Source organism: Carcharhinus amblyrhynchos, chromosome 13 (assembly GCF_965287045.1).
Source record: "Carcharhinus amblyrhynchos chromosome 13, sCarAmb.v2.hapA, whole genome shotgun sequence".
NCBI classification, from domain to species: domain Eukaryota; kingdom Metazoa; phylum Chordata; class Chondrichthyes; order Carcharhiniformes; family Carcharhinidae; genus Carcharhinus; species Carcharhinus amblyrhynchos.
The window spans coordinates 33,186,210-33,214,035 of record NC_137336.1 but is presented as its reverse complement, the minus strand read 5'-3'; the positions used below and the strand labels follow the sequence as shown (position 1 = coordinate 33,214,035).

The 27,826-nt window shown below is 43.6% G+C and overlaps 1 protein-coding gene across 1 annotated transcript in view; it reads right to left on the bottom strand.

The window, feature by feature from the left end:
* LOC145351657 (testican-1-like) overlaps positions 1–27,826 on the bottom strand; it is a 363,693-nt gene that overhangs the window by 94,468 nt on the left and 241,399 nt on the right. Inside the window, exon 7 of the mRNA XM_080201217.1 lies at positions 17,253–17,367. Coding sequence (XP_080057343.1) covers positions 17,253–17,367 — 115 coding nt within the window. The remainder of the gene's footprint in view (positions 1–17,252; positions 17,368–27,826) is intronic.

The following is a 27,826-nucleotide window of genomic DNA, read 5'->3' as shown; positions in this document are numbered from 1 at the left end:
CCTGCTGTAGCCTCTAATGGCCCTCATGGCTATCTGCAAATCCACCAACCTTTGTGTTGTCCGCAAACTTACTAATTAAACCAGTTACATTTTCCTCCAAATCATTTATATGTATTACAAACAGCAAAGGTCCCAGCACTGATCCTTGAGGAATGCCACTTGTCACAGCCCTCCGTTCAGAAATGCACACTTCCATTGCTACCCTCTGTCTTCTTTGACTGAGCCAGTTTTGTATCCACCTTGCCAGCTCACCTCTGATCCCACGCGACTTCACCTTCTGCACCAGTCTGCTATAAGGGACCTTGTCAAAGGCTTTATTGAAGTCCATGTAGACAACATCCACTGCCTTATCCTCATCAATCATCTTCGTCAATTCCTCAAAAAACTGTCAAGTTTATGAGACATGACCTCCACTTCACAAAACCATGTTGTTTCTCACTAATACGTACACTTACTTCTAAGTGAGAATAAGCCCTGTTTCGAAGGATCCTCTCCAATAATTTCCCTACCGCTGTTGTAAGGCTCACTGGCTGGTAATTACCTGGAATATTCTTGCTACTCTTTTTAAACAAAGGAACCACATTGGCTACTCTCCAATCCTCTGGCTTTATATGCTCTGTCTGAGGCCAGAACTCTCCATTCACCTGACGAAGGGACTAACCCGAAAGCTTGTGAGTCTATTATCAAATAAATCAGTTGGACTAAAACCTGGTGTTGTCAGACTTTTTACTGTACCTCCCCTGTAGCCAGTGAGGATACAAAGATTTCTCTCAAGGCCCCAGCAATTTCCTCCCTTGCCTCTCTTAGTATTCTGGGGTATATCCCATCAGGTCCTGGGGACTGGTCTACCTTAACGTTTCTCTCCTTTTTGATCGCAAACTATATACACATCCTTTCCCAGACTCATCAGCCACCAAGTCCTTCTCTTTGGTGAATACTGATGCAAAGTACTCATACCTTGCCCATTTCCTCTGGCTCCACGGTTAGATTCCCTCCCTTGTTCTTGAGTGGGCCAACCCTCCCTGGCTCTTTACACATGCTGGCCAATGCTTTTTTGTGACCCCTTTTAGCCCTCCTTACTCCTTGCTTAAGTTTCTTTCTACTTTCCTTGTACTCCTTACTTACTATATGTGTTCCCAGCCTCTTGGCTTTGACAAATACTTCCTCATCCTTTTTGACTTGGCTCACAATATCTCTCGTTATCCAAGGTTCCCAAAACATGCCATATTTATCCTTCATCCTAACAGCAATGTGACTGGTAATTAGCCCACCAGGTGGAGCTCATACACCGAGCCCCAAGTAAACAAGACCTTGAGCGGGTTCATTCATCTTTTAGTCTCTTTGGGACCTGATGTTTTCATCACAGACTTGTGGTTATTGCTCATTTTCATTTATGCAATAAAAACGTGGTTCCTTCACAGTTGACTCCTAGCGTTATAGCACTCTTATGCTGGCCATTCTGGTACAATAATTAGAAAAAAAACCAGCTGGAGTTCACACATAGATGCCATTCCTCGCTAATAGCATTGTAGATGTTTGTGGGTTTCAAGTTTCTGATAAACTTACCAATAAACCCTGTGGAAAATTACACTTGGCATGACTTATTAAATCCATGCCTCATATTCTTGCAGATGCGGCACGTTCTTAGTTATTTATTGGAAAAAAAGGTTACACACACCTGTTTTGATATTTTTAAACTTGATTTGAAAACATCAGAGTCAAGCAAACAAGAATTTGCTGGATCACCAACTTCGAAACAATATTGTGAGGAAGAAAGAGTATCATGCCTAATTTCCATGGATATAAAAGTGGTATGTTGATGTTATTAAGCAAAAGAATGAAGTTGCCATTTTTATTTCTTTTGGATGGTTCCCTGTGGAGGTGCCTTAAGAAACAGTTATGAGAATTGCAGCAGTCCAGTGCCTTTGAGATATCAAATGGTCAGAACGAGAGTGGCCAAATATTGCAGCTAATGACAATCTCACTCCTCAGAAATCTTCAGATGATTCACCTGTTCCCATTGGTGACAGACACACTGCCTCCCAGGACATTGTCTGCTCTGATTCTGGCCTGAACTCTCCAAGATGGAACCCAACATTGGAGCCAAACCCAGGGAAGCTTCAATCTGATGCATCTCTTATTGGCCCCAGCTCACCCACTGTCAAACTTACTTGAAGATATTCTAAAAAGTCTGTAAAATCTCCAAATTGTCTAGACTTTAAAGATACTTCTGACTGAAGTAGTTTTCTGAGTGATTCATGTGTTAGCAATACTCAATTTTCCCCACATCCTACCAGAAGGGGTCATCACTTTTTTAAATTGTACAAACATACAAACATGAGCATATCATTTAGCTTCTCAAGTCTGTACCACCATTCAATGGGGTCCAGACTCTTCTGTGACTGATCTTTACATACCTGCCTTTATTCAATATCCCTTCATATCTTTGGTTGACAAAAATCTATCAGTTCAAATGATACTGTATTATTTTGTGTTTAAGGTGGGACTGCTTTAAGTGGCAGCGTTTTGTTACAAAAGTCGATTTATCTGGGAAACACACAGCACATGCTAAGAATACAGGCTAATAACTGTTTTTGGCTAGGAATATGTTTGTAGAATCCCATGATCACAGAATACTACACTGTAGAGGAGGCTGCACCAAAGCATGAAAGGCGCTGACCTGTCCACCTAATCCCACTTGCCGGCACTTGGCCCATAGCCTTGAATGTTATGGTGTGCCAAATATTTATCCAGGTATTTTTTAAAAGAATGTGAGGCATCCCGCCGCCACCCACTCCCAGGCAGTGCATTCCAGACCATCACCACTCTCTGACTAAAAAAGGTTTTTCCTCAAATCCCCCCAAAACCTCCAGCTCCTCACTTTTAACTTGTGTCCCCTTGTAACTGACTCAGTTGAAGCTCCCTATTCGTCCTGTCTATGCCCCTCATCATCTTGTACACCTCAATCAAGTCATCCCTCCGTCTTCTCTGCTCCCGAGAAAACAACCCAAGCCTATCCAACCTCTCTTCATACTTTAAATGTTCCATCCCAGGCAGCATCCTGGTAAATCTTCTCTGCACCCCCTTCAGTACATTCATGTCCTTCCTATATTGTGGTGACCAGGACTATACACAGTACTCCAGCTATGGCCTCACCAAAATTCTATACAACTCTATCGTGACTTCTCTCATTTTGTAATGCCGACTGATAAAGGCAAGTGTACCATATGCCTTTTTCACCACCCTATTTATCTGCCTTTCCACTTCAGATATCTACAGACAAACACACCAAGGTCCCTTTCCTCTTAGAAACTTCCCACAGTCAGACCTTTCATAGCATACTTCTTGTCGAATTACTCCTTCCAAAGTGTATCACCTCACACTTGTCAGGGTTAAACTGCATCTGCCACTTATCCGCCATTTGACCATCTCATCTATATCTTCTTGTAATGCAAAACAATCAACTTCACTGTTAACCACCCAGCCAATCTTTGTGTCATCGGCAAACTTACTGATCCTACCCTCCCACTTAGTCATCTATATCATTTATATAAATGATGAATTGCGGGACCAGCAAGGATCCCTGTGGTATGCCACTGATCACTGGCCTCCAGTCACTAAACCTCTGTCTGTCATCGCCCTCTGTCTCCTACAGCTAAGCCAATTATGAATCCACCTTGTCATATCACCCTGTATCCCATGTGCATTAGCCTTCTTAATAGATCTCCCATGTGGACTTTATCAAAGGCTTTGTTGAAATCCATGTAAACCACATCAACTGCACTGCCCTCATCCACACAATTGGTTATATGCTCAAAAAATTCAATAAAATTTGTTAGGCATGACTTCCCTCTGACAAAACCATGCTGACTATCCCTGGTCAAACCTTGCCTCTCCAAATGGGGGTAGATTCTCTCCTTCAGAATTTTCTCCAGTAGTTTCCCAATCACAGACATGAGACTCACTAATCTGTAATTCCCTGGCTTATCTCTACAATCTTTCTTAAATAGTGGGACCACATTAGAGTTGGCCTTTAAGTAGGCCTTTTGTTTACTTATGTTCTCCTGGGATTTTAGACTAATGTGCAGAGGCATGTGACTTTTGATTAAGTTGATTTACAGGGTCAGAGTTATGTGATTAATGGGAGGAGCTAAGCTTGCAGGAAAGAAAACAGTTTCATTTAAAATAAAGAGCAGTTGCTGCCTGAAGTTAATGGAAAAAAGAAGTGTCTCTGTCTCTCCAGAGGCTTTCTGAAAGCTCAAGGACTGCTAACTTAAGTCACAAGCAAGAGTACCTGTGCACTGCTAACTAATTTTAAAGAGGGGTCTATGAGAGAAATATCGCTTGATTGGAGCTAGTAGTGATAGGTCATCAGTTAGACATGTATCTTGTCATGTTTAAGTATTATTCAATTTTTGAAGGTTAAAGTAATTCATTTGTTAAACTCTGTTGTTAACTAAAGTTTGTTTTGATAAAAGCTCCCTAATTTGTCAACAGAATTGCATCTGGAGTAAAACATCTTGTCCTCACATTAATGCCAAAATAGAAAAATTGTTGGGGTCTTGTCTGGCTTCACAATATACGTTGGGTTTTTGATCTGAAGTTTGATACAATCCCAGATTTAAAATTAGCAATTATCTAGTATCAATTGCCATTTGTGGAAAAGAGTTCTTTGTGAATAAAAATATTTCCTCACTTCACTTCTGAAAGATCAGACTTTGACTTTCAGGTTATGTACTCTGGTCCTTAATTCCCCAACCACTGGGAATAAGTTCTTTCAAGGCCCTTTAATATATTGAAATCTTCAACTAAATTACCTCTTAACCTTATAAATTCCAGGGTAAACAATGCTGGTTTGAGTAATTCCTGTATTATTTGACATACTTGCTCTTAATCAGGCACATTCTTGGAAAAGGCTGCTGCCAAATTCAAATTACCAGTAAACCAGAGACTGGTGATCCACCTAGGTTAATGCTTTGGGGTTGTGAGGTTCAAATCCCACCATGACAGCTGGTGGAATTTGAATTCAGTTTATAAATCTGGAATAAATTTGAAATGTAAAACAAGTCCCAGTACTGGTGACCATGAAACTATTAGAATCATAGCATCATAGAATCCCTACAAAATAGAAAGAGGTCATTCGTCCCATGGAACTTGCACCGACAATAATCCCATCCCAAACCCAACAATCCCTATCCCCATGTATTTATCCTGCTAACCCCCGACAACCAGGGGCAATGTAGCATGGCCAATCCATTGAACTTGCACATCTTTGGACAGTGGGAAGAAACCCAATTGTCAATTGTTGTAAAACCCTTAGGTCCATTCATGTTCTTTAGGGAAGAAATCTGCCATCCTTACCTGGTCTGGCCTACATACAACTCCAGACCCACAATAATGTGGTTGACTCTTAACTGCCTTCTGAAATGTCCTAAGAAGCCACTCACCTCCTCAAGGGCAATTAGGGATGGGTAACATATTTCCCAATCTAAGGGGGAAAAGTGATAGCTATCAAGTATTACATACCATAACTTGAACACCAGGGACTCCCTGAAGGATATAAACATTATGCAGCAATTGCATTTAAATGTCATCTCACAATAGGATGAGGATGAGGTTTCAGAGAATGAAATTAATTCCTTCATAGCCATCATTATTAATCAAGGCACAAAACTGAGCAGCAACTTGTGTTAAACATACTTCCTACATCTGGGGCAGAATCTTACACCAACCCCAAAGCAGGTTCAAAGGACAGGGGAGCACAAAATTGAAAGGACAGGATTGCCCCCTGGGACCTCCCCATCCATCCCCAACCTACCTCCCAGACGCAATTGCAAATACGGTTGGGGTGGCGAAGAAGCCCACCCTTTCACTTATTAAGCCCTCATGGGATTACTTAACGGCCACTTAAGGGCTTCTTCTGCCCAGCTTCGATTTTCAGACTGACAAGAGAGGATGAGGTAGGGTGGGAAAGTAAAAAAATCATCCTTTGGCTGACAGCTCTCTGTGGTAGGACGTTCTGATCTAGAAGGGCGGTAGCCTGTTTCGGCAACAGATGTCACCCTTGACTGGCAAACCCCATCCCACCCTCCCCGCAGACCACCCTCGCTGAGATTTTACCCAGGGAGTGGCAGAACACCTTGTACAATTCAGCCCTATGTGTTGTGCGAGTGCCTAAGGCACTGTTAATGCCATTACATTTATTTCCATGGTTTCGCTATCCACTGCTCTTGCAATCTCTCATTAAAAAGATTGTTCCTGTCCATAACCTTTGACAATTTTGCAACATCAGTGAGACAGTGTCGCCTACCAGTGTGCCACAGTCAATCTAGGATGAATTATTGCATCAGTTCGAATAAATATGCAAACCTGTAATCTGAAAAAAACTGTCATCAGAAATAACAGAACAACTCAGAAACATCTTAACAAAAAGAGCTTACAGTGCTATATGTCCTCTACACACTTTCAGCTTTGGGTGGCTTTCAAAGTGAGTGTAAGACATTGATTGCCTGGTATAGTGTGCACCAGAAGGTACATTTGCTATTTCTGAAGCTGTTTTTGGCACTTCCACTTTAAAATATTGTGAACTTCATTGGATGTAGGGATGGTCTGAAGATAACAACTCCATTCCTCAAAAAACGGTCAGGAACAGAATGCTGAAAATTAGTGTGGCGTTAACTTGACATTTGCTATGAGGGAAATTACCAGAGTATAATTTAAAAAGGCAGTAAAAGCATGCCTAATTTACAAAGACAATTTATTTTTCGCAACGTGGATTTATGTAAAACAATTATTCTTAAGAAATTACAGGAATTCAAAACAAAAAACAACAAAACAAAGAAAATTACAGCACAGGAACAGGCCCTTTGGCCCTCCAAGCCTGCACCGACCATGCTGCCTGACAAAACTAACACCCCCTACCCTTCCAAGGGCCATATGCCTCTACTCCCATTCTATTCATGTACTTGTCAAGACACCCTTTAGAAGTCACTATCATGTCCACTTCCATTACCTCTCCCGGCAGCGAGTTCCAGGCACCCACTACTCTCTGTGTAAAAAATCTGCCTCATACATCTCCTTTAAACCTTGCCCCTAGCAGCTTAAACCTGTGCCCCTTAGTAACTGACTCTTCCATTCTGGGAAAAAACTTCTGACTATCCACTCTGTCCATGCCTCTCATAATCTTGCAGACTTCTATCAGGTCATCCCTCAACCTTCATTGTTCCAGTGAGAACAAACCAAGTTTCTCCAACCTCTCCTTATAGTTAGTGCCCTCCATACCAGACAACATCCTGATAAATCTTTTCTGTATCCTCTCCAAAGCCTCCACATCCTTCTGGTAGTGTGGCGACCAGAATTGAACACTATATTCCAAGTGCGGCCTAGCTAAGGTTCTATAAAGCTGCAACATGACTTGCCAGTTTTTAAACTCAATGCCCAGGCTGATGATGGCAAGCATGCCGTATGCCTTCTTGACTACCTGCGTTACCACCTTCAGTGACCTGTATACTCATGCACCCAGATCCCTTTGCCTATCAATACTCTTAAAGGTTCTGCCATTTACTGCTCCTGCCACCACCAGCCCTGATCGCTGGCCTCCCTCCTGTCCCCATCAAACCCCACGCAAAGTGGCAGTGGGACCCCCAATCCCACTGATTGCTCCTAGGCCCTGCCCCCATTCGGTCCCATCCCCAGCAGGCCCTTCCCCTTGGCACTGCCCCATACCCGGTGTCCTCATAAGGTGTCCCCTAGGCCTGGATAGTTTCCCCTTTGGGCAGTGCCAGGCATCCAGGCTGGCACTGCCAGGGTGTTCATGTCCAGGGACACCACTGCCCAACTGTTTGGGGATCCCGATTGCCCCCCACTTAACTCCAACAAGGTCATCCTGCAAGTTCCCCGGAAGTGGGGAGCCAGTGTAATCCCTGCTGGAGTGGAACACTCTGGCGGGGTGGGAGAGTCTAGTGGGCCCAGAGAATTCAGTCCTGGGCCTACTAATAACATTTAAGTTACATTCAAGTAAAGGTGTAAATTACTTACCTGTCTTCCTGCTGGTTTCCAGCGTGGATCTGACTGTGTCGGAAATCCAGCACTACAGATACTCCCTCAGATGCTGGTGGGAACGTATGCGGGAATCCTATGCGTGCCTGGCCATGAGATTCTCCCACCCGCTGCACTAGAAAAACAGGGCGGCAGGGTGGGAGGATCGCCCCCACTGCCTGTCAGAGCGTGTTTGATGTGCTTACTGGATGCTTAAGAAGAAAACTGAAAGTTTGTGGAATCCAACATTAAGTTGTTATTTATATTAAAACTTGGCACTATTAAATCAGAGGCTGGAGAGTAGGGGTGAAGGAGTGGAGAGGACAGCAAAGTGCTGAAGGTGTGGTCTATTCGGCAGGAATGGGGTGTTTGAGACTTGAAGCAGTGAGCTATCACAGAATCGTAGAATCCCTACAGTGCAGAAGGAGACCATTCAGCCCATCATGTCTGCACTGACTCTCCAACAGAGCATCTTACCCAAGCTCTAGCCCTGTAACTCCATGTGTTTACCCATCAAATCCCCCAACCGACAAATTTCTGAACATTGAGGGGCAATTTGGCACAGCCAATCCGCCTAACCTGTACATCTTTGGACAGTGGGGGGAAACTGGAGCACCTGGAGAAAACCCATGCAGACATGGGGAGAACGTGCAGGCCGGAATTGAACCCAGGTCCCTGGCTCTGTCAAGGCAAATAAACATTGTCATTGAGAGATGATGTCAACGGGAAGTACTGTCGGGGGATAGAGGCGGGTGGGGGGGGGGGGGGGGGGCTAGCATTATAAAGACAGCTGAAGCAGGGGAAGGGTAGCCTGTGAAAGCAAAATGTGGCCAGTTCTCAGCCATAAAAAAGCTGCGCTGGAGATATTTAAATTAAGTTGAAATTAAATTAAATTTGAAAAACACCTCAATAATGTCTGACAAGGATTTAATTGTAGCAATAAGTATCCATGTGTCTGTGCTAATTAAAATTCAGCTTTGGCGAGCGGGCTACTTGCAGACATCCAAAAACATCTCCATTAAACTCAGAGCTGGAGCAGTGCTGTGGTCAATTATCGTAACCCATTCTCACTTTGAATGGCCAATTCTTTTTCCTCAACATTTATCATGAAATATTTCAAAAAAACTGAAACATAAATTGTGCAGTGGTAATACATCTAGATGTGTATACCATGTGAACTATCAAGCTTGTTTTATAATAACTGAAGCCACTTATAACAGTCCCAGACTTGGTACTAGATTTTTAAGACAAATGAAATCCTTAGAGGTTTTAAGACCTGCCAAAACTGCTCCATCAGAGCAAATAAGATAGGGACAGGTATAAGGCGGCACGATGTCACAGTGGTTAGCACTGCTGCTTCACAGTTCCAGACATCCGGGTTCGATTCCAGGCTTGGGTCACTGTCTTTGTGGACTTTGCATGTTCTCCCCATGTCTGCGTGGGCTTCCTCCCGGTGCTGTGGTTTCCTCCCACACTCCAAAGATGTGTAGGTTAGGTGCATTAGTCATGGTAAATTCGTCCTTAGTATCCTGGGATGCATAGGTTATAGGGATTAGCAGGGTGAATTTGTGGGGTTAAAGGGATAGGGCCTAAGTGGGATTGTTGTTGGTGCAGACTCAAAGGGCTGAATGGCTTCCTTCTGCACTGTAGGGTTTCTATTATCAACATCAGATAATAGGAGTACTTATTACTAGCCCTACTTCGCTTTTGCAGAAGACCTGAGATGTTTCTTCAGTTGTCAGCAGTAAAGAAATTGCCATTTTTGTCTGGTTTATTTTGCTTTATAATGTCTCTACATTGTTCATTGAGTTAGCTCATCCCATCGATCTGAATTCAGATTTTCATTTGCAATAATGATCTGCCCTATTAATTTCAGCCTACACTCTTATCTTCAAGTAAAGGCCCGTGTAATGAAGTTCAAAAACGTCATGTGGCTTGAGGCCAGCACATGTTAGCGTTTTATTAGAAATGCTCAGTTACTGGCTGGTAAAATGGATTAGGATGTGTCAAAGTCATGAATTCGCTAATTTGCTATGAAACCAGTTTCTTCCATTTCATTTATTAAGTTCAAGTATCAGATTGCACTCTTGCCCCTGGGTAAGGAGATTGTAGATTCAAAGCCCACTCAAGGACATGAAAGTAAAATTTAGACTTGCCTTTCAGTGCAGTGCTGCAGGAGTGCTGCACTGTCAGAGATTTGGGCTGGAAATTCAGCTCCAAAGCACCGGGGTCTTCAGCAGCACACTTGTCATTGTGCGTTTAACAGAGTGTTCATGCTGTGTGCACATAGTTCTGGTGCAGGCCATGTCAGGCGCCACCTTGGTAAGGGCCAAACAAAAGCCAGAAATTGGGCAATTAACATATGCAAAGCGGGGTTAAATGCCTTCTTCTGCTCCCTCTTGCAACTTTGGCTTTTGCCTGAGATGACCAGAACCAGAGACTGCCCCCAGAGAAATCAATGTTGGCCAGCACAGAATTAAAAAAGGGAGGTAGTCACCTTAATCACCAGCATACCCACTTCTGAGATCCCTCCACAACCTAGGTCTAAACCTCCTAGTGCCCCGTTCCTGAGTGCTCTTGCAGACGCCTCCAATGTTCATTCCCAAACTCCTGGGTCCCCTGTCAGGTCAATCCCTTCTCTAAAATCCTGAAACCTTCCTCAATCACCTACTTGAACACTAGCGCCTTAACCTTGGCAGGTTTCTACTGTTGTGTCCACTACAGAATAATGAGGTCCGACCCCCCCAAGATCCTGGGCTCTTTAGAATTCCCTCCCTGCCCCGCCCTTAACACCCCGCCCATCCCAGCTGGTTCCAACTGCCTGCACATAAAAGATCCCATGGGCCAATTCAAAGTTCTCTCCCATGTCGCGGCCAATATTTATCACTCAGCAATCTTAATCAAGGCAGACTGTATGGTAGTGACCACATTGTAGTTTGAGGGAGCTTGCTGTGTGCAAATCGGTTGCTGATTGGCAAGTCATTACACTTCATTTGCTGTAAAGTGTTGTGGGAAATCCCTGAGGTTATGAAAGGTGCCACCAAAGTCCCTTCACTGCTTTTCATAGATTTCTAGACTTCAGGGAGCAGAATTTTCCATTCTGGAGCCTAGATCTGATAGTGGAAGCAAAAGTCAAAGTGACTTCTACTGGAGAGCAGGATGGGTAAACATTCAGGACCTCGTGCTGTTCACCTCATTAATTAAGCAGCCGTGAGGAATGTGTTGAATTATGTGGTGGGACAGGCAGCTGCCCCACACCCCCCCAACCCCTGGCCCACTCATCTCATAGACTCCAATGTCCAGGCACCATATTTAAATAGCATTCAAACAGCCATTTGTTTTCTTGCTTCGTCCTTTGATCTCACCCTCCCCCAGTCCTGGCTCAGTCTCACCCCTCCCTTGTGCCAGCCTTGGTGAAGCATATGTGACAGGCAGCTGACATCTCACTGTGGCTGTGTTCAAGGAAGGAGAAAGCACTGTCAGAAAGTCCAAGAGGGAATCTACCTCACCAGGTACACCCCACTGGCGTACAATGGTGAAACAGAGCATTCTAAATTCCCCCTGGTGGGGCGGTACATTTGTAGGTTGGGGGCAAGATTCCGTTGTGCTGGGATTTTAATGAACATTCATGAGATGCAAATAGAGTTTCCACATAACTCTGTACCTTTAAGATGCCCCAAAGTCTGGAGAACAAACTTCCAAATTAATTTCCTGACATCATAGAATCCCTACAGTGCAGGAGGCCATTTGGCCCATCAAGCCTGCACCAACCTCAATCCCACCCAGGCCCTATTCTCATAACCCTGCTAATCTGCTGGCACCAGGGTCAATTTAGCATGGCCAATCAACTTAACCTGCACATCTTTGGACTGTGGGAGGAAACTGGAGCACTTGGAGTAAACCCACACAGTCACAGGGAGAATGTGCAATCTCCACACAGACCCGAGGCAGGAATTGAACCCAGGTCCCTGGTGTTGTGAGGCAGCGTGCTACGCTGTGCCACTATGTCACCCCATCAAGAAACTGATCTTGGCCTCCCATCAGGATTCCTGCCCAGAGTACCTTTCTCAAAGGCATTTTAATGGGCAACAATGTCTCTTTAAATCATAAGGAATCATGACAACTGAGAAACGGTTTTCAATGTTTGGCTCCCTGCTCCTTTCCCACTTGACCCTGAAGCTCCTCTGATGTATCCCAGGTCTTTCCTTCACTTGCAGAATTCTCGAATTGCTGATCTTGCCTCTTTAATCTAAGTCATCCATCCAAATTTAACTGAGTTTTAATTGTAATTTGATTTTATGTCATAATTTGGCAGTCTGATGGGTCTACTGGTCAGTCTTCCTGTCCATTATCAAGCCAGCTCCCCAGCCTGATGCCTTCGCTTAGTAGTAGTTCTGTTCCTGTTTTTACAGCACGATCATGTAGATCCCTCGTCCAGCATGCTTTGTGATGGCCTGCTAGGCTATCTTCATTGAGACGCGTATATCAATTTCACAGCACAGAACAAGGTCTATATGACACTGGTTATAGGCACAAATGCATACTTTTTTCTTTGATTGTGCTTTAGGTCTCGCCAAAGTAATGAGTTGTAAAAAAATCCTGCACTGAAAGAAGTAAGGAAATCGGTATTAGTTTAGCATATTGATCTACAGCACTATTGCTGCTATCATGGTGCTGAGACTATTCAGTATTTGTGTGGCAATAATAACATGTACTCTTGTACAGAACCGAATCCATCCAGATGAATAAGATTACTCGGATTGTTTACACAATTTATTGGAATATCAGGACTCTTTAGTACACACAGGTTGGGATTAAGTCATAAAATGTTTGGAACATAATGAAGAGTTTGCTTAAGGTTGTTTAACATTTATCAGTTTTGATCCCTATTCTGTGTTTTTAGCCTGTTCTACTCTTTTTCACAGAACACCAAAACTTGCACCTGGTGACTTCTGCCAAAAGGACTATGCTCAGACACTGATGCACAGTGGGTGAAGAAACAATTCATCTCAAATGCAAAAGACTCTGTTGCTATTCAAAAAGCATAGCAAACCTACCTAACTTAAAGTAGAATTTTTCAGTTAATCAGATCATGCATTCTTATTCCTAACCTCTACTTGCTTTGTAAACTCACAGGACTCAGCTTTTGCAATCTGATCATCTTTCCTTGCTTACAACATCCAACCAAGTTTTATCCCCACTAGTATAATTAGAAATTTACCAAACTACAAATCAACTTAAAACTTGCAATATTGCTTTGACTTTGCTTTAGTTCAATTGTCAAAGGGTTAATGTTAGCTCCTTTTCAACATAATTAGTCTCTTAGGTAGTTAATAACAGGGCCCATGCATCTTCAGCTGGTTGAAGAAGATTAGAAATTGCTGTATTCTGTTCTCTCAACTCCAACCCTGATCTTGTTATTTAACCTGTTCCTGTTTGGTGTACCTTACAGAAGCTGAGCGCCAACTCTCATACACTTACTCCTACCTCTCCTTGGACTATGATCCCACCAGCAAACATCAAGTGATTGTTTCCAGGGTTATCACTGACCTCATCGCTTCTGGAGAGCTTCCCTCCACAGCTTCCAACCTCATAGTCCTCAACCCCACACAGCCCATTTCTATCTCCTTCCCAAAATTCACAAACAGGGCTGCCCTGGTAGACCCATTGTACCAGCCTGTTCCTGCTCCACCAAACTCATTTCTTCCCTTCATGACCCTATACTCACCACCCGCCCCCGTCCAGTCCCTTCCCACCTGCATTCACGATTCCCCGATTTCTCAGGTCACAGTTCCCTGGCCCGAACCACTCCCTCTTCACTGTGGATATCCGATCCTTCTACATCTCCATTCCCCACCAGGATAGTCTGAGGTTTCTTGGCTTCTGCCTCGAGCAGCGATCCGAACAATCCCCATGCACCACCACTCTCCTCCACATAGCTGAACTTGTTCTATCACTCAACAATTTCTCCTTTAACTTGTCTCGCTTCCTGCAAATCGAAGGTGTATGAGTACCCGCATGGACCCCAGCTATGCCTGTCTTTTTGTAAGATTGTGGAACATTCATTGTTCCAATGTTACTCAGGCCCTCTCCCACAATTCTTTTTCTGTCACATTGTTGAATACATGGGGAGCTGCTTCAAGCTCTCCTCCGGGCTTCAAAATACTGACTGATTTTCCTTCCAATATCCACCACTCTCTCAACTTCACAATGTCTATCTCTGACACTTCATTTCCCTTCCTTGACTGCTCTGTCTCTATTTGTGGCGATAGACTGACCAGCAATATTCATTACCAACCCATCATCTCCCACAGCTACCTTGGCTACAGCTCCCACACCCTGTAAAAAATGTGGAATTTGCAGTACAAAGAGACCAGCTGTGATCTTACTGATTAGCAGAGCAGGCTTGAGGGGCCAAATAGTCTCTTCTGCTCTATTTGTGTATTTGTATTTGCTCAGTACTGCTTCCCTCATGATTATAATTACCAAGTTCGTCTCTCCCCTCCAGCTCCTGATGTACAGCTATCACTGGAATGTTTTTGTATCCTCTACAATGAAGTCAGAAGTGAAATATTATTTATTATTAATACTCTATTTTCACTCTCTAGAGGGCCAACACTCACTTTACTTTTCCTGTTTAAATATCTGCAGAAACACTTGCTACCTGTTTTTACATTTCTGGCCAGCTTCCTCTCACATTTTGATTTATTTCTCCTGACTAACCTTTTAGTCATTCTCTGCCATTATGGAGATTCTGACCAATCATCTGACCTGCCACTCAGCTTTTTTTTAATTCATTTCTGGGACATGGGCATCGCTGGCTGGTCAGCATTTATTGCCCATCCTTAATTGCTCTTGTTCAACCACATTGCTGTGGCTCTGGAGCCACATGTAGACCAGGCCAGGTAACGACAGCAGAGTTGCTTCCCTAAAGGACATTACTGAACCAGGTGGGTTTTTCCGACAATTGCTCCATAGTCATTGGTAGATTCTTAATTCCAGATATTATTTATTGAATTCAAATTCCACCATCTGCCGTGGTGGGATTTGAACCCAGGTCCCCAGAAGATCAGCTGGATTTGCGATAATACACCTAGGCCATTACCTCACCTTTGCACAGTTTTATGCTTTTTCCTTAAGTTTGATGTTTACCTCAACTTCTTTTGTTAACCACAGATGGTGGGTCTTTCCCTCAGAATTTTTCTTCATAGGAGAAATACACTTATTCTGAATATTCTGAAATGTCCCCTTTAATGTCTGTCACTACTTCCCTATTGATCTATCCCCTAACCTAGTGTCCCAGGTCATTTCAGCTAGTGCAGCTTTCCTGCTCACATAGTTGCCCTTATTTAAGTTTAAAATACAGGTCTTAGACCCACTTTCTCCCTTTCAAACTCGATGTAAAATTTAATCATATTGTGGTCACTTCTACCTAGGAGTGCCTTTACTCTGAGGTCATTAATTAATCCTATAACATTATACAATACCAAGTCTAATATAATCTGCACTCTGGTTGGTTCCAAAATGTGCTGTGCCAAGAAACTATCTCAAAAGCATTCTATGAATGCCTCATCCAGGCTACTATTGCCCATATGATTCATCCAGTTTATAAGTAGAATAAAATAAAACCCATGATTATTGCTGTCCCTTTTTCACAAGGATCCAACATTTCTTCTTGTAAACTTTGTCCTTCATTGCGGTTACTGTTAGACCATTTCCACTGAGGGTATTACCATTGACCAGAAACTGAACTGGACCAATCGTATAAATTCTGTGGCCACATGAGCAGGTCAGAGGTGAGAAATCCTGTGGCAGATAAGTCACCTCCTGACTCTCCTAATCCACCATCTACAGGGAACAAGTCAGGAAAGTGATAGAATATTTCCAATTTACTTGGATGGGTGCAGCTCCAACAACACACAAAATGCTCGACACCATCCAGGACAAAGCAGGCCACTTCATTGACACTCCTTCCACAAATATTTACTTCCTCCACAACCAATGAACATCGGCAGCAGTATATAACATCTACAAAGATATACTGCAGGAACACACCAAGATTGCTTAGACAGCACCTTCCAAACCAATGACCACTCCCACCCAGGACAGGGCAGCAGGTACATAGTAACACCACCACCTGGGAAGTTCCCCTCCAAGTCACTCACCATCCTGACTTCTCTCTTGCATTTCCTTAGTTCTTGATTAATAAGGGGATCAGGGATGATGAGGAAAAGACAGGAGAATGGGGATGAGAAAAATATCAGCCACGATTGAATGGAAGAGCAGACTCGATGGGCCGAGTGGCCTAATTCTGCTCCTATGTCCTATGGTCTTAGCATCTACTTGCAGCCACTTTCACGAAAGGCGGTCCTCAGTACCCTCCTGCTAACGAATGCAGATCCCCTTAAAGAGATATAGGGAAGCTGGAACGCATGCTAGACATACACATTGCTAGGCCTGCCTCTGAGCGTTTGGCCAACCAGCAGCATGGGACATGCTCACTGAATGCTACAATTGTGGGAATGCCTGCACCAAATGGACAGACATTTTCAAATTGCAGCCCCACATCTGAAAATGAACATAAGCACTGCTGCCTCACAGTGTCAGGGACCCTGGATCAATTCCGACCTTGGGTGACTGTGTGAAGTTTGCACGTTAGCCTTATGTCTGTGCGGGTTTTGTCCAGCTGCTCCGGTTTCCTCCCAATCCAAACAAATGCAGATTGGGAGGATTTGTTATGCTAAATTGTCCCCTACTGCCTCAAGACATGTAGGTGAGGTATATGCACATGATTGGTAAGATGCTCTTTCAGAGAATGGGTGCAGACTTGATGGGTTGAATGATCTCCTTCTGCATTGTAGGGAACCTACTCTATGGTTTTATTTTATGAAGTTTACATACTGGTATTCCAAAAGAAGTTTTGCTGGAATTCTGTTTGCTATGCATTACGTGTTGGCACTGGACTTGCGCAGTTCTGATGGAAATCTGTTTCATATCCCTAGAGTTAACCTTACCTACTTTAATTTCATAACTCTGAAACAATCTTGTTATTTTAAATTCACCCTTTACCATCCAATCTTAAATAATCTCTTCGATGCTTTAGAAATCAATTTGAATCAAATCATTGGCTCACAGAAGTGTTCTTGAATAGAAAAGTAAATTGTAATTTGAGTTGGTAAGTATATAGGATTACTTTAGTCTCTTTTGTGACTTACCTGTCTTTTCACTTCTCAGTTTCGCACTCTCTTGGCCAGGCAGACAAGGACAGGGTCCTTTGCATCTCAAGGTGATCGTCTTGTGTGAGGAACACGCTTGGTATTCAAGTTTGCACTGCAATCAAAAATGGCAAAGGGAATATTATACAATATGATCACTTCCTCTCAACCTACGCCATTGGTAATAATGGTCTAGAAATTTGGAGGGGCCCAAAAACAGGCAATGTGGAGACCCAACATCCATCACACACAATATCAGACTTTGGGCTTCATTATCATCTGGATAATGAGCCTCCCAACAGCTTGCAAGAGAAAAGGACTGGAAGGTCAAGCTGCTGAGATTTCAGCAGTGGCCCTCAGGTATGTCCTTACAGGGGAAATCCAGAAGGAGGGCAATCGAGAGGGAGGTAGTGGCGTCCAAATGGGAAGAGAGCAGTAATGATTGGGAAGTGATTGACAGTGATCTGGAGAATGGCAGCACATTTGTTGAGAGATGAAGATCATGATAAAGGGTGTGGTGGTGGGAGGGGGTGGACAAGGCAGGCACAAAGTGGCTGGCAGCAGGCCACAAGGTTTGAATGTGGTTCTGAGAGGACCGCTCCTGCTTTCCTCAGTTAACCAGAGATTACTGATTGTGGCTATTTAAGCAGTCAGTCGGGCCGCTTGTAAACCTAACTTCCTGAACACGGCTTACCTGATGCTTGCTGTGAGTGCAGGGCAACCAATGTTGCAGAGGAGTGTCAAGCATTAAGCCATTTATTCAAATATGAACAAGATGCAATGTTGCTTTCTGGTATGGACGCTGGACATCTTTTGCCTATGCCAATCAAGCAATTGGCTTATTTTTGGCTAGTTGTGAGTGTGTGTTTCCTTTCCATCACACTGACAGTTTAGTGCCTGAACAATGGACGTGGCACCACCCAATCTGTCGGCTGATGTGTTATTTATAGCGTGGAAGAAGGTTCTTTCACGGCTCGATGTTTCTTATCTACACGCACAACCAGCACCCTTTAACTCAGTCTCTCTCAAGAAATGTGTTTAAACTGTAATCCTCACATTGTTGCAAAGGCCACTGCACATCACTACTGAAGTTGTAGCATTAGTCTAAGGTCAACCTGACACCAGCGCAATCTGAAGGATGCGGTCTCACACATCTTGGGTTTGACACAACTCGAGAATTTTCTTAGATTTCCCAAAGACATTTTTAAACCAATACAGATTTTAGTTAAATATTGCGAGAATGCAGAATTGATATCTACCCCCACCCTGAATATTTCACCTGAAATTTCAGCGAGGTTCCTCTGATTATGTGCTCTAACTTTGCTGAGACAATCAATCTAACCTTGATAATTACTGTGTGGCAGATAACAATCCCTCACTGCTTTGCTATCTGCAAGAAGATACTAGTGGTTGAGGAAGGCCACTCAGCCCATTCTAAGTCATCCATCCAGAAAGAACTTAAACTTCCCCCTTGCTGTGTATGTGCTTGTTTCATAAATAATTCCAGAGCTTTCTCCTCTATCACTCTAAGCAGAAGTCCATTTGAAATGTTCATCACTCTCTGCACGAAATAAAATTTCCTGATATCAGTCCTAAAACTGCCATAAAACTCTGGGTGGCATAGTGGTTAGCACAGCAGCTTCACAGTGCCAGGGACCCAGGTTCATTCCCGGCTTGGGTCACCATCTGCGTGGAATCTACATATTCTTCCCGTGTCTGCCTGGGTTTCCTCCAGGTGCTCCGGTTTCCTCCCACAGCCCGAAAGATGCACTAACTAGGTGCATTGGCCATGCTAAATTCTGTCTCGTTTTACTGAAAAGGTGCTGGAGAATGGCAACTAGGGTATTTTCACAATAACTTCATTGCAGTGTTAATGTAAGCCGACTTGTGAAACTAATAAATTTTAAAACTCTCACTACATGAAACTGGTGTCTTACATTGTATCACCATATTCTGCATCAGTTTTTCCATACCAGTTGCCCTCTGTAGAGGTCCACATTTTCTGTATTACCTCCAGCAGTTACATTTCCCCCTTCTTAATCAGCAACCTGAATTGCTCATAGTACTCAGGGTGTGATCTGACTAGTATATTGCAATTTATTCACTGCTTCCTCTGATGCGTACCACTGTACCATATACTTTAGTATCCATTTGGCCTGACTGATTACTGCTCTGCATTGTTTGGAAATGTTGAGCAACGAGTCAACCAAGGTTTCATTCGACTTCAAATGCAACTATTTCAACATCATTCGTGGAGCATGCATCATGTATCATTTATTCCTCAATGTGCAGAATTTTATATTTATCTGATAATTCCATCAGCCTCACTCCCTGGAATAACAAAGGTTGCATTTCACTGACATTGTGACTGCAGAGTGTGCACTCACTACGCAAGCAGCTTCAGTGCTGGCAACCTCCCAGCTATCTGTCTTCACCAAAAACAGCATAGATCAAACTCAGTCCAAAAACAAACAGATCAATCCCTGGAAACAAAGACAGCCTGGAGTCGACCTACTCCACGCCAGCCTGCCCTACAAACATAATGCGCTGTGGATGGGCTACATTGGGACAGTGCAGGGCTTCCAACCCTTGCTAGGGAGGAGTCCCGCCTTCAGCAGCTCCCTGCCAACTGAATTCAGTCAGTCAATCAGTCCCGGCAGTAACAATGGTGCAACCAAGTACTGCAACCAGGAACAAGATGGATCCCTGGAAACAACTACGCCCAGGGTCTTGGGTGGGGAGGATTTGGGCATAGGGAGAGTCGGGGGGGGAGGGGTGTAAAGGATAGGGATGGGTGGGTGAGGTGGTGTGTTTAATGGAGTAGGCGGGTAGGAGGATAGAGGACCATCACCTCAAACTGCAAAGACCACCCCATGAAGATAATAACCTCTCCTCTTTCGTCCATTTGAAAATGTTTTAAAAAATGGCCTGCCCACTCCCACTCGACTGCCCATGCCTACCGCTTTATGCAGCATATTATCAGATCAGATGGCTTGTTAAAAAGCCCAATTGGCCCTGGATTATTTATTTATATATGGTAGATGAGCTGCCTATTTCGACAGCCATCCATGAACTTGGGGATGGGCAGGAAGCTGGTGGTGTGGGCACCTACTTGATTTTATGTGCCCCCTGCCATAAATACATGCGGCAGAGGCAGGCAAAATGCACCCCCAAGTGAGCCACAACTTCTGTGTAGTATTGGAAAGTCACAACCCACTGGAATTAAAAACATTTGAAGCATTTGGCTAAAGGTAGACACGTCTCCTAGTTCTGATGGAATGCTTCCCAGGGTACTAAAAGAGATTGTAAGGGAAATAGCAAATGCACTAATGGCAATTTACCAAAATTTGCTGGACTCTGGGGCGGTTCCCGCAGATTGGAAAACAGCAAATGTGATGCCACTCTTTAAAAAAGGAAGTAGACAAAAAGCAAATTAACTTAACTTCTGTTGTAGGGAAAATGCCTGAATTTATCATCAAGGAGAAATAGCGAGACATCAGAATATAAATTGTCCCATTGGGAACATGCAGCATGGATTCATGGAGGGCAGGTCATGTTTGACTAATTTGGTGGAATTCTTTGAGAACATTACATGTGCAGTGGACAATGGGGAACCTGTAGATGTGGTGTATCTGGATTTCCAGGAGTCATTTGACAAGGTGCTGCACCAAAAGCTGCTGCATAAGATAAAGTTACATGGTGTTATGGGTAACGTATCAACATAGATAGAGGATTGGTTAATTCATAGAAAGCATTTGTGAGAGTACATGGGTGTTTTTCTGATTGATGATCACTGACTAGTGGTGTGCCTTAGGGATCAATGCTGGAACTGCAATTGTTTATGATTTACATAGATGATTTGGAGTTGGGGACCAAGTGTAGTGTGTCAAAATTCGCAAATGATACTAAGATGAGTGGCAGAGCAAAGTGTGCAGAGGGTGCTGAAAGTCTGCAACTGGATATAGATAGTCTGAGTGGGCGAGGGTCTGGCAGATGGAGTACAACGTTGGTAAATGTGAGGTCATCCATTTTGGTAGGAAGAACAGCAAAATTGACTATTATTTAAAGGGGAAAAAATTGCAGCATTCTGCTGTGCAGAGGGGCCTGAGTGCCCTTGTGCATGAATCACAAAACGTGCAGCAGGTAATTAAGAAGGCAAATGGAATTTTGTCCTTCATTGCTGGAGGGATGGAGTTTAAAAACAGTGAGGTTATGCTGCAGCTGTATAAGGTGGTAGTGAGGCCACACCTGGAGTACTGTGTAAAGTTTTGGTCTCCTTACTTGAGAAAGGATATACCGGCACTGGACAAGATTCACTAGATTGATTCCAGAGTTGAGAGGGTTGGCTTATGAGAAGAGACTGAGCAGACTGGGACTATACTCATTGGAATTCAGAAGAACGAGGGGGGATCTTATAAAAACATATGAGATTATGAAGGGAATAGATAAAATAGAAGCAGGGAGGTTTTTTCCACTGGCAGGTGAAACTAGAACTAGGGGGCATGGCCTCAAAATAAGGGGGAGCAGATTTAGGACTGAGTTGAGGAGGAACTTCTTCACACAAAGGGTTGTGAATCTGCGGAATTCCTTGCTACCTCATTGAATGTTTTTAAGGCAAGGATAGGTAAATATCTGAACAGTAAAGGAATTAAGGGTTATGGTGAGTGGGTGGGTAAATGGAGCTGAGTCCATGATAAAGTCAGCTATGATCTTATTGAACGGTGGATCAGGCTCAAGGGGCTGGATGGCCTAGTTCATATGTTCTTAAGATCTACGTGGTCTTGATAATTACGCTGAAACCTCCAATGGATAGAGCTGTTGCGACCTATATTGAGAGAGTCCTCACAGGCCCCAGCACAGTCCAGCTACATAAGATTAAAGCAGGCCACATCCTCTTTTTGCACTGCACTCGCTGCTGTAAAGCAACTAGATGTATCAAACTTGACAGACCAGGGAGAGGCAAGTGATGGGATCTGAGTGGTTGGGAGGGTCGGGGGAGGGCGAGGGGGTATTTCAATGCCAGAGGTCAAAGGGGCGGGGGTGTTATGAATCAGGTGATGTGGGGGGGGTTGGGGGTCAGGGGTCCATGGGTGGACTTTGGGTTTGTGGGTAGGGTGTGGTGTGGGAGGGATCAGAGGACAGGGGGCTGGAGGGTTTGGGGCAGATCAGATCCAGCCATCCTCTTGGATCAGGTCTGCGGGTCAGCGTGGTTGGGAAAGCCATGGAGGTGAGGGGTGGGGGTGGGGGGGTGGGGTGCGGTAGTCGGTCTGGGTCTTTATTACAGTTGCCCAGAAGTTACAAACAACTTTAATTCTTCTAACTTTTTCAGAGTAAATATTCCCATGATCTGTGCCGTCCTTGGTGCAGACAGATAGCTGGGATGTTGCCAGCACCGAACCATCCAAAGTTAATGATTAAATTTCAATTTTTGGATGGATCCCAGGAAGCGCAATTATCCGGAGGAAGTTAGCGCTTCTGGGCAATTACAGTGCAAACTCTTACCTGAAAAAGACCTGGGGTTGGTTCCCCAGCACATCTTTGGGGTACCTCTCATATCTGACGCCAGGGAGCTCAGAAGTTACGGCTCATTATTTCACAGATCACAGCACTTCAATTTCAAAGGAGGTTTGACATGTCTGTCCCTTGATGAGCTCTGCTACTGAGATGGTGGCGACTTGAAGATTTTTTGACTTTAGGCTTTGTGAATAATTTTATCTCTGTGGTTCCTTTGCCTTTCAATGGAGGCACACGGCGCACAAGGAGGTTAGATTTTCTGCTCATTGACTGTGAACAGACAGAAAATCTAGCCTGTGGTCTTTCATTTCATTATTCATGCTGAGACGCTATATAACATGCCTGACACTACATAAATAAACTCCAACTCTCCCACTCTAGATTTTCTGCATCAACTCTGTCCTCCTCTTAGTAGGGATGATGAATTCAATTATGAAGTTCTTACATGGGAAAGGTGTGAGGAAGTCAGGTTTTATTGTCATGGAAGGGGAAATAAAACTTTGATGTGATAAGAGGTGTTTAAAATCCTGGTGAGACTGTTTCCTGTGGTTGACGATGATAGAACAAGAGGACATAGATGTAAAATTAACAAAAACAGCTTGTACCTTTAACAAAATAAGACATCCCATTGTGCTGCATGGGAGCACTAAAATGTTGCAATCTCCGTACTTTAAAAAGAAAATTGAACTTCCAGTTAATGGTTGAAAGGATGACACAAGGGCTGGAATTCTCTGATGTCGGCCGCTGCTGCGATTCTCCAGTCCCGCTGCAGTGAGAAGAATTTTGGCTGAGCGCCAAATTCTCCGTTCTGACTGGCTGGGCGTACTTTGCAGAATTCCGGCCAAGATTTCACATTTTAAGACTTTTACTATAATAAGCAAACTGAAATCGCTTTGACAAACTTATATATTTAAGTGGTTGTATGATCGTTTAAGGTCACATGATTTAATGATGCTACCATTGAGGTGTTGCACAGGCTTCTGTCTTAGTTTCATTTTCTACTCTGTACAGACAACAGCCCCTATAATGAATCTGTTGTTATTATTTAGAAGTTACATATGCAAACCACACCTTTTTCTTTATGTTTAAAACCCACAATACTAACATGGTTAGGACATTAGAAAAAGAAAGTTGGCAACGAGGATGGGAGTTTGTTTCATCAAGAACATCGAGAAAAGATCCTAAGTAGAAAAGAATGTGGGTCCTCACCGAGGAAAATCAACAACAGAAAGACCAAGTAAAAAAGGAGAAAGGAAATAAAAATATTGGGGTAACCGTTTTGTGGGGTTCCTGCTGGGCACCATGGCCTCCATGTGTCTCCCAGGCAAAGATTTCCAGCGTAATGAGCTCTATCCTGGAATTGGTGCAGAACTGATTATAATATGGAAATCGCAATTTCCATTTCATTAGCGGGCCCGGGACTGAAGTCTTCGGGACCACCAGGGTCTCCCTCCCATGCCAGGAGCGATTCACCCCAGCGGGGTTTGCTCCTGCTCCCCACTAATGGGGAAGAGGCAGCTGACCCTGCTGAAGGGAATACAGGCCATTGGGGCCACCACAGGAGGTTGGGCTGCCACTTGAGCAGTGCCAGTCACTGCTGAAGGGGAAACTGGCATTGCCTGCCAAGCATTGGGCAGTGTCAAGGGGGTGGTGCCAGAGGGCCTATTGGGGGTGGGGCTCACTGGAGGGACAATCAGAGGCCCTGCTGCCACTCTGCAATCGGAATCTCAGGCAGAGGGAGGGAAGAGGTGCTCATGGCTGGCCATCCGGGTCGGTGCAGGGGGTGGGGGAGGAGCCCTTCCTTGGACTTTGTAGACTACAAGTCTAACGACTGTAAGGCAGGTGCTGAAGCCATTGTCTCCAAAGTCTTTTCAAATTCTTCCCATCAAAACAACCTGGCCCCTCTTTGTCCTTTAACAGCTGTGTCACCCAGATGTGTTGTCAGGTAGATTTCTGATAGGTCACCCGACCCTCTTCAATCGCCCTAACTTAAAGACATAACCCCCAAACCATAACAATCGTATCAAACTCAAAAGTAAAAACATGATGACGGGCCACAAAAGGAGACATTAGTGAAGATGACTAAATGCTTGGTTAAAGGGTTAGGTTTTAAAGAACATCTTGGAAAAAGAGGTATCGGAACAGGAAAAGCCTTCAAATATTCTTCCACTCTTGTGCCTTCCAGTTGTGGCTTGAGGTTTCACAAAGCTATTTCAGTCAGGAATATTTAATACTTCCACGTTTACAATAATTCTCATATCATAAAAGAGTGTATTTTGCAGCACATTATCAAATGTTTAGGGTCTGTTAAACTTTCACAAGTACACACATAGAAGCATTGAATCTCTACAGTGCTGAAGGAGGCCATTTGGCCCATCGAGTGTGCACCGACCGCAATCCCACCCAGGTCCTATCCCCATATCCCCCTGCGCTGGAGTCAGTTATCTCAGCTGGCTTGGTGGAGCGAGAGTGTGGTGCAGAATGATGCCCATGGTGCAGGTTCAAACCCCGAACTGGTGGTAGAGGTACATGGAAGGCTGCCTTCTTGCTTCCCCCATCCCCACTTGCTGCCCCTCAAGCTTTATTGCCATTTGTTATGTTCTAACAGAAAGAAATGCCCACGGTCCTTTGTGGATTATAGCTAATTACAAGTACACATAGCTTTGTTACACCGCTGTGTGTCTCATAACTGCTTATAACTATTGGGATAATGAACATAGCATGTGTCTAATCTTTCAACATTCCAGCTATGTAACACTATATAATCATCCTTAGGTACCTTTCTACAGCTAATTAAACATTCAATATTATAAGAAACAAATCATTAAACACTCGCTGCTGTGTAACCTACAGTAGAGGCTGATATTAAATCCAGGAATGGATTTCTGGTTGTGTATTACACAGAGGAAGACATGGGTCGGGATTTTTGGCCCCCCCCCCCCCCCCCCCCCGCCCCCCGCCCCCCCACCCCACGGCATGTTTTCCGGCAGCCCTGGCAGGATCCCCTAGTCCTGATGTCTACGGTGTTTTGTGAGGTTCTCTCATCTGCCGGGGATCCCACTATGGGGAGGGGGTTGCCTTTGGTGGGACCGGAAGATCCCATCGGACTAGAAAATTCCTCCCTAACTTAGTTGCAGGGAGACATTATTGATCTAACATTATTTAAACCTCCCCACTCGAGATGACAAGATAACAAAATGCTTAGACCTTGCAACATGCTAACTCTTCCATTCATTTGTAAAGTTTCAACTTTTTTGTTTGAAAGGAAGTTTCTGTGATTGACAGCTACCCAGAAAAGATCAGTGATTTGTTTTTGTCTACCTCAGGGCCTGGGGTTTCTGCTCTGTTGAACTTGTTTTGTCAGCACAAACAGCACAGAAGTTTGGGGAAATCATGAACACTTATGTTCAGCACAAACTTCCTGTGACTTTTTGGTGTGTTTAAAATCATTGTGACAGAAACTGGTCATTCCCACAAAATTGGTGACGCCTCAGATTAATTACCATGGTATAGTTCCATTACTTGCTCTATCTAGTGGGCTTCAAGGAGACTATAAAATTAAGCTGGGTGCAAAGACAATAACAGGGATCAGAAGAGAAAATGCTGGAAAATCTCAGCAGGTCTGGCAGCATCTGTAAGGGGGGAAAAGAGCTGACGTTTCAAGTCCGGATGACTCTTTGGCAAAGGGTCATCTGGACTCGAAACATCAGCTCTTTTCTCTCCTTATAGATGTTGCCAGACCTGCTGAGATTTTCCAGCATTTTCTCTTTTGGTTTCAGATTCCAGCATCCGCAGTAATTTGCCTTTATACACTAAAAGGGCCATTTAATTTACCAAGAATGGAGCCATTATATAACTCCAATATAATCAGAAACTGTTTATGTCTAGTTCCTTAAAAAGTTGCTTCCATTTATTTAAAGTTGGGCTATTCATGGCTGGTAGGTTAGATGCTCTGATTTGCTTATTTTTGTGATTAACACAACCAAAAATGGGTTTATCGAACTGCACCAAATTACCATTGAACTATTCTCAAGAAACATGTTTAAAAGCCACATTTTCAACAATTTTTAACAACATTTTAAAGTCAGGTTCAAAAGGACTGACCAACTGCGTTGGTTCATGGCAGACTCAATGCTTGGTGATTGGTAACATAAGAAAAATAATTTCTTAGAACTAGAACAACCTGGAGCACAATCTGAGCAAGGATCATCAACCTTGCCTGAGGCAAAGACTCTACCTCATGGTGTTTACTTTCATCTTAAAGTGTTATGGTTATTTAATTTTGGTAAAAACGTGTTGAAATGATACTCAAAATGCCAGTCAGACTGTCAGCTCATCAGAGTGCTAAATTGTAATCGAATGAGAAGGCTGAGAAAGTGAAGTTTACAATCGTCAAATGAGAAAGTTTCTGTATACATAAGAAAACAGCAATTTAAGATTTTTCTGTGTTAATTAAATGTGATTACTATTAAAGATTATGAATATATTAACTATGTGGTTGCCATCTATTCCATATAACATATTATTATATATTATTACACGTGCTCTGCTTACTTAGTTTCATGCGACTCTCATCACTCCATTTAACAAATGTAAGAATTGTAGTGTGAACTGTTCACAAGGCTTTAGCTGTCTTGTGTAAACAGAAAATGTGGCTAGCAGATCCAGACTGCTTACTCACAGAATACAGTAAGAAGTCTCACAACACCAGGTTAAAGTCCAACAGGTTTATTTGGTAGTAAATGCCACTAGCTTTCAGAATGCTGTTCCTTCATCAGGTAAGGAACAGCATTCCGAAAGCGAGTGGCGTTTACTACTAAATAAACCTGTTGGACTTTAATCTGATGTTGTGAGACTTCTTACTGTGTTTAATCCAGTCCAACGCCGGCATCTCCACATCATGACTACTCATAGAATGCTCACAGAATCCCTACAGTGTAGAAGGAGGCCATTCGGTTCATTGAATCTGTACTAACCACAATCCCATCCAGGACCTCTCCTCACAATCCCATGTATTTACCCTGCTAGTCCCCCGACACAAAGGGATAACTTATTACAAC